The 14,347-nt window shown below is 30.9% G+C and overlaps 1 protein-coding gene across 1 annotated transcript in view; it reads right to left on the reverse strand.

Annotated features, from left to right (window-relative positions):
• Window positions 1-569: 569 nt before the first annotated feature.
• Window positions 570-14,347, reverse strand: part of LOC132727534 (uncharacterized) — a gene marked incomplete at its 5' end in the record, with an annotated part of 28,349 nt that continues 14,571 nt past the window's right edge. The window contains 5 exons of the mRNA XM_060713073.1: window positions 570-4,721; window positions 6,288-6,401; window positions 7,545-7,604; window positions 7,993-8,031; window positions 13,834-13,893. Coding sequence (XP_060569056.1) covers window positions 4,606-4,721; window positions 6,288-6,401; window positions 7,545-7,604; window positions 7,993-8,031; window positions 13,834-13,893 — 389 coding nt within the window. The remainder of the gene's footprint in view (window positions 4,722-6,287; window positions 6,402-7,544; window positions 7,605-7,992; window positions 8,032-13,833; window positions 13,894-14,347) is intronic.

Below are 14,347 nucleotides of genomic sequence, written 5' to 3' on the forward strand. Positions count from 1 at the left end.
AAACAACACGTCATTGTTTTCCCAACAGAAAATAAAAGCTAAAGGCCGACTAAGGTGAGACCTATCCCGATAAAACATCTTGCATTTAGGTTAGGTGTCATCTCAAATCATTGCTGAATCAAACTATATGTCACAGGGTGAGAAAAATGTACAGCCAGACCAGGACTACAACCCGGGACCTTCGGAATACCGTTCCGCAGCTCCACGACTGAGCTATCCGGCAACCTACAGTCCTACCACATCCTCTCCTCTGAATAGTGAACAGTTCTGAACCGTGGCATATGTAAAACTATTTTATACTTTTCATAATACGGTAAGTTGCATTATTAAAATAATCAATACAATTTTAAATGTATTTTATATAGCTATTTAAATGTGGACGAAATGAAGTGAACTGTAAGACATTAGATAATTATACTCAGCTAACGGAAAACAAATTATATGTCTGAACGTACGTTTGACAAGGTAACCTAAGTAATCTAGGTTTCATTTAAAAACACCATTAAGATATTCGACATAAAATATGTTCTTCATAAAAATGGAAGAAAACACAAAGAAGCAAATTCATCATGTACAAATTTATTTTTTTCACATAAAAAGACGACTTTTACAAGAGTAAACAAAATGAACAACATTTCATAACTGTTGAACTTTAAATAAATTGTAATACACTGTACAGGCAAATATCAGAATTGTGGTAAAACAACGGTACACACCGTTGTCATGTTACATGAGCAAAACTTCGTTAAACAATATTAACAGCATACGATTGATAATAAATGAAAAGATTATGAGAAAAAAAAATGAAAAAAAAAATGATTTCATATAAAAATGTTTGTGGATTGTTCAAGGGACTAAGGTCAGTTTAGAATGTATACAAATGATAATTTCATTAAATACTGTCTACTTGTATGTTACTTTAACGAAAATAGTTTTGTATTATCAAACATACAATTAATACGGACAAATACAAAACTTTTAAAAAAATATTTAATGAAAAATATTTAATATCAATTCAATTTCAATATATATATTTTCACGCCCTAAATTTGAACAACTTTTAAAACGCAAAATAATCTAAGACATTATCAAACTAATGTTGAAGCACCAAACTATTTGTATGCCTTCTTAAGAGCAATTTTACTATCCCTATATATATATATCAAATTATCTTTCTAGAAAAAAAATGTAAGAACAAAATATTAGAAAAAATGTGCATGTATAAGTTATATATAAATTACTATAAATCATGGGAATAATAATCTCAGCAATATTTCTATTGCACTTGAAAGACATTGGTATATATGTACAACAGATATACTATGCTCAAATCTGATATTAAAAAAATAATTTATTATTGCTACACAGTCTCTTTTTAAATATAATTAGTCTAGTAAAATAAATTTGTTTTGACATCACACAAAGTAGGTATGTTATTTTAAATATTTTAAATTTTGCATACTATAGCTGATCACAATATTAATATGCAGTGTCATTAAACAGTACTGGCAGTGTTTTTATTAAGAAAAGACCAAATTTCTTGACCTGTTATAGTACGGAAACGTATAGCGACCATCCCCATATGATATATATCAAATGACTTTTTTTACAGTTTTATAGTATGTTTGTTTTATGCAAATATGATTTGAGGAAAGAATTACATATTTAAAAAGATGTAAGTGTTTTAGTTTTTCATTTTGTCAAAAAGTTTAAAGTAGTAAAAAGTAGTATATCTTGCATTATAAGATAAAAACGTACGATAGATTACAAACAAAATACGTATCATATATGATTTACAACATAACTTGATTTAATTGCTTCCTTTATCAAATACAAATGTCTTGACTTTTCTCGTGTCACACATCATATAAGACGAAATATCGCTAAAGCTTAGTGATCTCTGTTCCTATAATATCATCAAGTGGTCGAATATACCATTTTATTTAATATTTATCATGTACCATCCTCTGTACATACATTTTTAATGGTAAGTTTTCAAAAATATAATGGTTTCTATGATAACTAATTTACATCAGGTACTACTTCACTAGCTTATTTTATGCTTATTAACAACTAACGGAGTTTGTCTTTTTTATATAATCTTTATCTTGTAACACTATCTGAAGCACAATTATTTAAACATTCCTTAATCTTTGGAATACAAAAAGCCTCAATCAAATGTTTCATACATAATTTTTAAAAAAAGCTTTCTATTGTGCGAGATTTTTCTGTCCTCATTATCAAATATAAATTGTAAAATATGTTATATTATATTTTATAATGATAGAGGTATGCGAACAAAAAACCTCAATATATATAACTAATACATATAAATTAACAGAAAAATGTCACATAAATTTGAATTCAGCAATATAAACAGCAGATTGAGTAAATGATATATATTCAAGATCAAATAACAATGTAAATATTGGTCAAATATATATCGTGTGTTAAATAAATTGTCTTAAATTCTGTTTTTACCAACATGCAGGGGCTGTAGATATTACTGGATAAATATTTCAGATCAAGTAAGTTTGTAAAAATTGGATAGGTATAAAATATGTATTAAATAAATTGTCAAAAATTTTGTTTTAACTAACATATAGGGGTGGTCGCTATACGTTTCCGTAGTTATAGGGAACTCAGTTTCCAATACATAGTTTATTCATTCTTTTATTCAAATTCAGACATATTCAGTAAGAATTTTATAGATTTGAATAAATTTCAGAGATTAAAATATTTCATTTAATGATGAGCATAGTATATCTTTAAGCAAATGAAATGTATTTGTATTTGAAGTTGTGTCTAAGAGATCATTATATGTAAAATCCTTCCATGTTTTTTTTTCTCAGTAGGATAAAATACAGAATAAATAATGTTAAATAACTGCCTTAAAATTCGTTGATGAACATACATATACATTTTCATAGTTTGTCATTTCATAATAAGAATATTTTGTCTACCATAAACTATATGAAATAAACTTCCATGCAATTTGTTTTACAGATAAGATTTGGATCTACAATTTTTATTTCCTTGTTGCCGGAAGGGGAAACCTGTTTGGCAATTTCTGACATCTTATCATGTTTTCCTATGTTAAGATGAATAAATGTATAAAAATAAAATAAAAGGTCTTTCAAAATGATATGGAAAAAAAACAACATTTCGACAACTTTCAAAACAAATACAAAACAGATGGACAATGCAAAATGGTAAAAATCCCTTCAATACTGAACATTGAATAAAGAGAGAAAAAAAGGAAATATAACAACGCATATTATTGGACAATATGAAACACCTTATCTGACTGAAAAGACGTTTGCAAACGAGTTTGTGGTTTTGTGTTAACTGAAGCATGTATATTAATTATATTCAAGGGCCATTATGCCTCAGACATGCTATCTTTAAACCATTTTGCTTTTTATATCTTTTTACAGCTTCCAAAAATACTCAATTGCCATATAGATGTACTACCTTTTGCTTCTGTTGCTTTGTAATTGGTATAACTATAAAGTGAAATACTACTTTATTTACAATTTTCTTCTCTTACAACACATTCCTGCATGTTCAGTTCCATTTTCTTCAGTTATAAAACATCTAACATTCTCTCAATTTGCTATTTAACATTTAAAACACATGTTTGACAGTTCTTAAGAATAAAACAATATGGATTTCTGAGGCATAATGTGCCTTATACATACATCAAATAGAAATTGCCGAACATTTCGGCCTACCAGGTCTTGGTTTCAACTGTCCAGGCAAAGTTTTCTTTTTATATGATGCTCATCATCGGAACAAACCATTCAACAAAATATTTAGATAACAAGATGAGACTGATAACTACAAAATATTGTAACAATAGCCTTGATAACTTTAAGGCAATAATTTACTGATGAACATTTTTGGTATTCTTTTGGGTTCATTTGTCAAATTACTAGCTGAGCTCCGAACCATCTCACATAAGTTTGTAACATTTCAATCTTAACTTTAGAATGCTGTGATAATATTTAGAACTGGAATGTATTTAAGTAAGTAAAGATATGTTTGTTCACTATGACCACTGCACCTTCTGTCAATAAAAGCAATGTTACAATGTCAAATTATGATTGTTTGAATCACTTTTCCTTGAGACACAAACGCTTGTCAAAATGTCACCACAATACCTAGTGAACATTGAAATTATATTTAAGTTAAAAATAACGGACTTAAGCACCAACCAATTATTCAACCAAGTTAAGTTATAGAAAAATACGTTTGTGCAATAATTGATGAAAGTATGATTTTTATTAAAGTTTACTGGCACTTAACATAGCACATAAAATACTGGTAAAAATCTCAAAATGTAACAAGACCCATTCATCCTCCAAAAAATGGCAAGAATTGATAAATAAAATGCTGGTCACATATAAATAAAATCGATAAATTCCGAATATCTGTGGCTATTTTCATGTCTGATAAAATTGTTGCCAAATCCTTCACTGAGCACCCATAATACAATTTATTGCACAATTTCTTATCATGTATCGCAATGCTCCTTACTTTACAGAAAAAAGTTGCTTTGAGCCTTATGTCGCCTATGGATATGCCAAACCAGTGTTGATATGACTAAGCTGAGTTTCCATCGGCCGCTGTGTTAACTAGACTTAAGTCAGACCATTGACTCCACTTTACTGGACGCATTCCATAACTAACAGCAAAAGTTCTAGCTGTCAGTCTGTTGCCTACAATATGAATGTAATAAAAACAAACAATTATCATAGTATTGCAAGCAATCCATAAGTCCCCTACCGGTTAGAGCCCCAGCAACATTCTGCAGGGCCATTGGCAATTCACTTATGTTTCTATTTTAAGTAAATTTGTTGAAAAAGTTCTTGAAAAGTGATCACAGGAAACAGTTTTTATGTACAGACAGACGGACTGAAGGACACTCTACAGTTATTTTTTAAACATCCCTGTTATCAAAATATAACATTATTAAAAGCAAAATTTTTAAAAAGGAGATAACTCTTGAAATAAAGATGCAAGATGTCATACCTGATGTGAGTGTAACAAAGAACAATTAGTAATGAATGAATGAAAATAAGAATGGTTATTTTTAATTTGAAGTAAATGAAAGTTAAAAGAACGAATAAGAAAAATTAAAAGTTTAGGAGGAGATAACTTTGGAAATATGGATGCTAGATTTATAAACCTTGTCATATTATTATGATGTGGGAGTTTGAAGAAAATCCTATCATGATTGAAGAAGTTGAAGTAAAAATTACCAATTTCTCAAAAAAAAGTCTAAGTTCAAAAGGGGCATAATTCTGGAAATAGTCTTGCTAGAATATTGAACTTTCTCACAAATGTTAAGTGATAATAAGATACATATATATGAAGTTTGAAGTAGATACATTCAGAAAAAAAGAAGTTATTAAAAAAAACCAATTTTTTTTTTCATGAAAATTTTAAGTTCAAGGGAGGTAATTCTAATAAATTTTGTGCTACAGTTGTAAACTTTGTCACATATGATGTGGTTGATGACTAGCAACTTATATTTAAAGTTTGAAGATAATACCTTAAGAAATAAAGAACTTATAGTGAAAAAACTTAAAAAACTAGAATCAGAAATCTTTAATCTTTAATCAGAAGAATAAATTCAGTACATTTGTTGCCATAGCAACCAGAATTTTCAACATAGGAAGATAAGAAAAGGATGTGCATAATTTCCAGACTGCCATCTACCCATATGTCAAGTTTCATAAAAATATTTTCAGTACTTTTTGCGTTATCACTGGATCCAGGTTTTGTGTAAAATTTGCCATATTTTCAGTCGATTTGTTGCTATAGCAACTAGAATTTTCAACATAGGAAGAAAAGAAAAAGATGTGCATAATCTCAATACTGCCATCTATCCATATATCAAGTTTCATAAAAATATTTTCAGTACTTTTTGCGTTATTGCGGGATCCAGTTTTGTGGACGGACGGACAGACGGACGGACGGACTGACGGACAGACAGACTGACAGACGGACGGAGTGTAAACCTAAAGTCCCCTCCGGTAAACCGGTAGGGGACTAAAAACGATAAACTTACGCTAACTTCAAAAATTAAACTTGTCTCGACCTTCATTATTACTTTTAATTCTTCACTATTTTAATTCAGTGATGGTTATTCCAGATTATATTTCGTGAAGTTATTACTATTTAAATTTAGCTAAACCATGTACATTGTATAAGATAGGAGGAATTTCACCACCATAAAAGTTAAGATATTAACTTTTTCATTTTTAGAATTAGAACCTTACCTGATGGCACGACTTCATCCTTTGGTTTATTAAGAACAACAATTCTGTCATAAATTCTATAGCGAGATCTAATATATACCGGTATATCTTCTGTTTTGCATAGAACAGCAATACCTGTAAAGATAAGTTATATAATAGTTTGTGACCTTTCTGTTGAAAAGTTTACGTTATTGGTATATACCTATATATTAAATTTGAACACTTAACTCGAAAAAATATTTCCAGTCTCGTCATTTAAAAACAACTAAGTGGAGTCTCTTCAACATGTTGAACATGATATTTGAACCAACATAGTGCGTTTGCGACCAGCATGGATCCAGAACAGCCTGCGCATCCGCGCAGTCTGATCAGGATCCATGCTGTTCGCTATCAGTTTCTCTACTTGTAATAGGGTTGGTAAGCGAACAGCATGATCCTGATTAGACTGCGCGGATGCGCAGGCTGGTCTGGATCCATGCTGGTCGCAAACACATTATGTTGGTTTTGTCGTGACGCGGCTCATTTTATCCTTTTGCAGTGCTATGATGACTTTTAGCACAAGGTAATCCTACATATAAGGCAAAGGCCATCTTAACCATTCTCTAGTTATCGATCGGACTCAATAAGTATCAACTGTTTATTACTAAAGCCTTAAAGTAACAAATGAGATAAATAAAATATTGGAAAGACGTTAAAATGCGAACTTAAAGGCGTAAAAACGCGACATAAAATGCATAATAACGCGAATAAAGGCGTTCCAACGCAAATCAAACGACGTAATAACGCGAATCAAGTCGTAATTAAGAGAATCAAAAGACGTAATAACCCATAACAAACGCGTTATAACTCGAGCCAATATTTTGTTTCTGTGCAAATCACCATTTTCTTACATATGAGTCATACAATGTACCAATTTATTCATTTCCACTTTATACGACCGATGAAAATATAGCTAGGGTCATTTGGTCTTGCCCCAGATTTAAGTGAACTAAAGGTTAGAGCTTAGTGAACAAAAGGGCAGAGCTTCATTGATCTTTACTTTTCACCAACTGACCTCAAAATCAAAAAGGGTCATCATTTGTTACTAAACCTCCACATAGGGATAATTAGGAACCTCCATGCCAGAGTTCCCTTATAATTGGTCAGGCAAGTTTTTCACGGTCTGCCGACCGGCGGATATATCTAGCAACCGCCACTATATGCAAAGCAATATATACCCGAATACGCATTAAAATGAGAATAATTAAGTACAATATTTCTACAGAAAACTAATCCTACCTGGATGCAATTCAGAATAGTTCCCATGCGCGTTTCTCGCTTGGCCTGCTCTTGGACATCCTGTAAATAAATGTAGAATTAAACTCGAAAGCACGGAAAATAGTTCTTCACATGTTTTCGGCTTGTTTCTACGATGGTTAGTATGTCAATGCATTTTGATTATCACATGGTCAGTAAACCCACTCTTACAGTCACAGATGAGTTGAGGAAAATATGCAGTACCACGCTGCCTGTATTGACAGAACTTCTCTGCATGACTAGAGCAATTTTAATTTGATTATTAACTATGTCTCACTATGCAAGTAGTTTCAAATTAAATGTGCAAGTAATTATAAAAAAAATATCAGAAATAGCCATTTTTTTAATGAAGGGCCTTTTTAAGGCTAAAAAAATGAAATAGGCACAATCGAAAATTAAAATGTTTTGATATTTAGAAACAAATGATTACCTGGTAAATCTGGCAGTGGCAATTCGTCAACTACGTCATCTGTAATATATGAAATAAAATGCTCATATTTAAACATTTTCTCTTAAATCAAAGCTAGTTATTATTATTTGCATTGCACTGTGCCAGAGCTACTAATAAGATTATGTATAATATATTCTCAAAAGTTCATTGAATAATTAATTGTAAAATCTCTTACAATAAAGAGGTAAACAAACAGTTGAGCCGCGTCATGACAAAACCAACATATTGCGTTGGTGACTAGCATAGATCTAGACCACCCTGCGCATCCGCGCAGTCTGATCCGGATCCATGCTGTTCGCTATCAGTTTCTCTACTTGCTATAGGTTTTGTAAGCGAACAGCACGAATCCTGATCAGACTGCGCGGATGCGCAGGCTGGTCTGGATCCATGCTGGTCGCAAACCCATTATGTTGGTTTTGTCATGACACGGCTCAGTTTATATTTTCGCTTCCGTAATATCAAATTACACAGTCAACGAAATAAAGATGATGGCGTTTCGTTGACACACTTAAAAAACTAGCTGATTGTGAGCTTAGATTGCGTATTTTATTGAAAGGCCTTTATAAAACAAACGTTATATCATGCTTTCTTGTTACTTGATAAATGCTGACTTTAAGATACAATCATGGTGTGATGTGAAGTAAAAATAAATAGAGAGCTCGTGCAAGTGTTGGATTTTTCTAAATCTGAAATACCATAAAATACTAATAAAAAAACGCTATTTAATTTGAATGAGATTGACAATCAAGTTGATTTCGTATAAACGCCAAGTTCGGGCAGTTTCTAAATGTACTTAAACATATCTGTACACAGCTGTTTAAATTGAAGTATTTAACCAAAACTACAATATCTGCGATTTTGCTCATCAAAATTGATAAAAGTATACAAATAAAAACTGAATGAAATGGTCAAAATGCATTTTGCTATAATTCGCACAAAACGTCACTGAGGACGACTTTTATATACCCATTTCCAAAACAACCACCATGTCTATTGATAAATCATTAGTAATTTGTTTGATTGTTTTAAAATGTGTATGGTGGCTGATTTGTGCCATGTCTTGTTTTCACTCCACAGATCGTCACTTGAAAGCAAGAAAATACGTCAAAAAGATGATTTTGTCGTACTTTCGCTCCACATGGCGCAAGGCGAAGACTCTGTTTTACGACAAAAGCACAAAATTGTCGAATTTTCGTGCTTTCGCCGGACGTCTCATGGAGCTAAAATACGACATGGTACAAATCAGCCACCATAAATGTGCCCTATACAATATATTTAAACATGACATCTTGAACAACAACAGCAGGAGCAGCATACTTTTTATTTACATAAACACATAACGTAAGAACCTAAAAAATAAGGAAACATCCAAAAACGTCTATGTATAACAATCTGAAAAATAATGGACTATCAGTCCAGTCTAAAATGTTTCATTTTTTTCTTCAAATTGTGCATTAAAATCAAGGAAGTATTTTATTAGCACGACAGCAATATGTATAAAGAATAGTTCTGTTTTATGAAATATTTGTTGTATAAATGTGTCATGTAAAGTGAATGTTGTCGTCCAGGAATTCTTATAAGATAAAATGCTTACAATGCATTAACAAAAGAAAAATGGAATAAAATTTATCAGTTGTGAATTAATAAAAGACTATTGCACGAATGTTTGTAAATATAACTTATATAAAACAGCATTCTTAGCTGTTAAAAAGCGTTCTTTTTCATTATATTTCTTTCCCTTATTAGCATTATATTGAAAAAAATATCTCTGTATGATGATACATTAAAAAGATGCCAGCAAAATTTAAATGAAATTCAACTTTAAAAATATGCCACAAAGATTATAAAAAATGATATATCAGCCAAATATAGTTTCTACAACAATTGATACGTAAAACAAATTTTATAAAGAAATTATTAAAAACACAACAGCCATCATACATGCTATATAATCCGTCTAACCCATTTTGCAAGTCATCGATATCTGCCCACAAAATGAAAAAGAATGAAAACCGACAACACCAACAACCCCCCCCCCCCAAAAAAAAAAAAAAACAACAAAAAAAAACAACCAATATTTGACGAATATATATATCATTAATTATAATGCTAAAATGCACTCTTTAGTGGCGGTTGTCCGTTTGTTTCTATCTAAGAATAATATACGGAGTGTGTATTACGTAAACCACTCGGAATGGTATAGTTTTCTTTTTTTAAGTGTTTAAAGAAATGGTAGCCAATATGATTATATTTTATCTCAATACATGTATACGTGTGACAAGAATCATGAATTAAACTGATCTTGACCAAGAGTAAAATATTTATTTTTCACTTATTTTGCCATTTATAAATTAGAAATAATTTCACCTATAAGAGAACAAGCATTTCTAAACCAAGAAAATATCTTATACAAGGATATTTGAGAACTTTATAAGTCAATTGAAACCTTGATCCCTACTTATCTACTTTACGCCTGAGTTGAAGTATCCATTTACGGTGTTAAAATGCCTATGTAAACGGTGTTGAATCTCGTGACTGAACCCCTTTTATTATAAATGGTGTATAAACGTTTACCGTATGGAAATCAAGTTATGGCCACTTTTCTGAACTCAAGCTAGGATGTTATTAGGGCCTTTTTTTAAAAAAATGAGGAACCTTTAAATAATCTGCAATAACATTCTAATGAAAAATGTTTTCCCATTAATTTTTGGTAAGAAACAAATAGTACCATTCAGCTAACATCAACATCAGCAAAATTATGATTTCTACTTAAAATTTATGAAATCTGTATAAAAATGGTACCCTACCCCACACATTTTTACCACGTGTCTAACCATTTTACTACCTAGGGACCTAGGGAGCCTTATTTAAAAAAATCCTTAAAATTCACCTAAATGAGTGCCTGTTTTCAAAATTTCCCTAAATTTTTAAAGAAGTATATTGGTTGATCTTGTAAAATATGAAATACTTTTACAGTCTAGTTTTGATTTTATTTTACTTTAAAAATATCAGGTACCATATTTATTACTACATTTAGCATTATTTAACCAATAAATAACTATATAAATTAAAAAATCAAAATTAAACACTTTTTTCTTTCCAAATAGGACAAGAAAGATACATAAATAATGTTAAAAGAAAAAGAAAGAAAGAAAAAGAAAAAGTTGACCCTTCTGGGTATTGAACCCACAGCCCTCATTTTCAATGTAGTTAACAGTAGTTCTAGCCTATTTGAATACTCTTCAAAGCGGAGGTAATGCATAAGGATGGTAACACCTTAATTGTAAAATTTATCTCAATAACAGAGCCTGTACATAAAATCAATGTGGATATAAAAAGCTAGATAAAATGAATAGAGAAATGTTACATCGCTTGAAAACCTTGCATTTACTTCAAATCACCAGTCTCCTGTTTTAAAAAGAAATGAACCGAGACTATCACATATACCATGAAGAATTTTCTCTTGAAATTGAAGAAAGAAATATTTCGGATGCACTTAGTTTCAAATGTCAAGAAGAGTCAACTATCTAAAGAGTGATGCAAACAGCTTGGTATATTTTTGTCTGAAATTATCTCCGAAATGGGCATGATCTTAAGTGTTGTTAAAACTATAATGACAAATGTTATTACAATATTGACATATTACCATGTAGAATAAATAAAGTACTGAATAAAACGTTTAGTTGAATGTATTACAGTATGTTAAATAATAATCGAATTAATTAGACAATAACAATGAAGGTTGCAGGATTTAGTATTTGAAAAACGACAACATAGAGCAAAACATCTTGCAGCCAACAACTATCAATCCAAAAAAACAACAATTATACAACACATTATTTTAACAATAGTGAACCACCAAAAAAGTTATAACTGATGTATAAAAATGATGACTTAAGGCAACCAAAAACAACAAATCAAAAATTTTGATGAAATATGTCTTACCCATTTCCGGCGATCTGATTATGTGAATGAACATTAAAATAAGTTCATCAGAATAAACCACTACATGCATCATTCTTACTGGTAAATTTTTTGGGGAATTTCTCAACATAGATTTTGATTCAAACAATCAGCTTTTTATCAATCACTAGCCCTGTTTTGTTTCTAAATAGGGGTTTTGAAGGTTTTTATGATACCTGTCGCATGAACACATCTATCATTCATGAACTGACTAAATCAAACAGACCCAGCAATGAGAATATAAATATTAAAGGAACGCAATTAAAAAACTTATAAGAACTTTTACTCATTATATACGAGTACATTAAGAAATTATCTATGAGCAAAGTATTTGCAAACTATACATGAAATATTCATTAATTGTGTATTCTTAAAATACGTTTCGGAGGAAGACGGCATTACTTTCTTTTAGTTGACATTTCTTAAAACTTTGTTTTTGACACGACATTATGATGAATAAATATTAATACATATTAAACACGGTTCTAGTTGCAATGTTAAGACATTCAAAATATCGTTTTGGTTTAAGCAAAGTGACCTTTCACCCCTGAAATTCATTTATCGATGATCGACAATCGTATTTGAAAATATATTACCAAAGTGTGTAATTGTAATTATTGTTACCATGTTTGAAAGCAAAGGTGTAAGGTATTGTTGTGAAAAATAACCTTCAGCTCACAACAATAACTCTAAGATTACCCCTATGATATTTATAGGATCTTAACACAGTTTAAACTTTGTGCTAATATGTTTTATAGTGAATGATGATGTAAATTTTTAGTAACTGACTTTTTATATTTTATTACTGAACCGGATAAAAGGTCAAGAATAAACAGTCTGATAAAAATGTTATCGTTAAATAAGTATAAATGGTATATCTATGACCAGAATCTTCATTTATAATTTATCTAAATTCATATGGATGTATCAACGAAACAGGAAGTTTAATTTATAAAATCTGTATTCAATAAATGAGCTCAATCCAACTTGCTTAACACAGCAAACAGTTTTGACAACTTACCAAATATGGCAGTTGCTTGATTTATCAATTTTAAAAAGGCTTCATTATGACAACAATGGGAAAATAAAGAGAAATAAGAATCCCTAAAGAAAGCCCAACACGGCTTAATTGAAAATGTTTGCAGGCTCGGTTTGATTGAGCCTGTTCATGGACGGTTCTGTCAAGTGCTAACTACCGTCCACGCCCCTAGCACCGGCTTAACATGAACTGGTAAATTAAGAATTTTATAACATCCGCAGATGTGCCATATGGCGGTTATCATGGGACGTTCAATGTGACAAGTTAGTGCCATTCCATGAAAAGCGGCATATGGTCCCCAAGTAAAAAAAATGCATGTGCCCTAAACGAATAAAAATGGGCGGAACTTGATAAAATGGAATTTTGAAAAAAGGATTTGAGGTTATGAAGCCAGCATATCACAGATATGACGTCAAAAGACAAATTTAAAAAGCAGGCCACATATCCTTATGGTGATTCAACAGTATTCAAGTTAGGAAAACTGGAACCACCCAACTAGAAAGCTGCCGAATAGAAAGAACTAAAATAACACAACAATTATGTCGTGCTGAACGATCTTTAAGGATCGGAAATATACATGTACATGCATGAAGACATACGTGTACATGTTGTTTCCAAGAACTAAAAGTGTATCAGTTACAAAGCTTGAGGTTTAAAAGCTCAATCGAACCGACCTTTCAACATTATAATTTTTGTCTTTTCGCGCGTTTTCTAGGGACCAAAGACAAAATTTAAAATATGTTAGTACAAAGGGCCAAATGAAAACAAGATATATGATCTTGAAAATAATTGTTTGATAAATTCAAAAAGCCTCTTACCAACATGAACGATGTCGACATGCTGTCCATCATCACTTGTGCTCTCTGTTTCTTGTACACCTGAAATAAAAAGTATTATATACAGACTCTTAATGTATATGAGTTTACATGATTTGGTCTGCGTTCAAAACTTTGTTGAAGTAAGATACGTAGATCATTGGCACATTATTTTATTTTCGGAGCTGAAGATTGCAAATGGCGTTGCAAATTTACAATATATATTATTTACAAACCTTAATGTTACCAGCGTTTAATTAACACTAAAATGTGTATTTATGCTAAGATTAACGTTGATACATACATTCATGTATCAAAAATGTTCTAGACAGAATAATGATAAATGGACAAACTTAGCACGCTCAAAATTCAACAATTGGTATATAATAGTAAAAAGTCTTAAGTAATGGTATTGTACATCTAAACACCAAGGTTGTTTGAATAAATGCGATATTTTGAAGGACAGTTTAAATTACGACAACATTTTTGCAAACCTTTAGAAGCAAATAAAAATGAA

This window comes from Ruditapes philippinarum, unplaced genomic scaffold (assembly GCF_026571515.1).
Source record: "Ruditapes philippinarum isolate M1 unplaced genomic scaffold, ASM2657151v2 ctg2117_1_1_1_1, whole genome shotgun sequence".
NCBI classification, from domain to species: domain Eukaryota; kingdom Metazoa; phylum Mollusca; class Bivalvia; order Venerida; family Veneridae; genus Ruditapes; species Ruditapes philippinarum.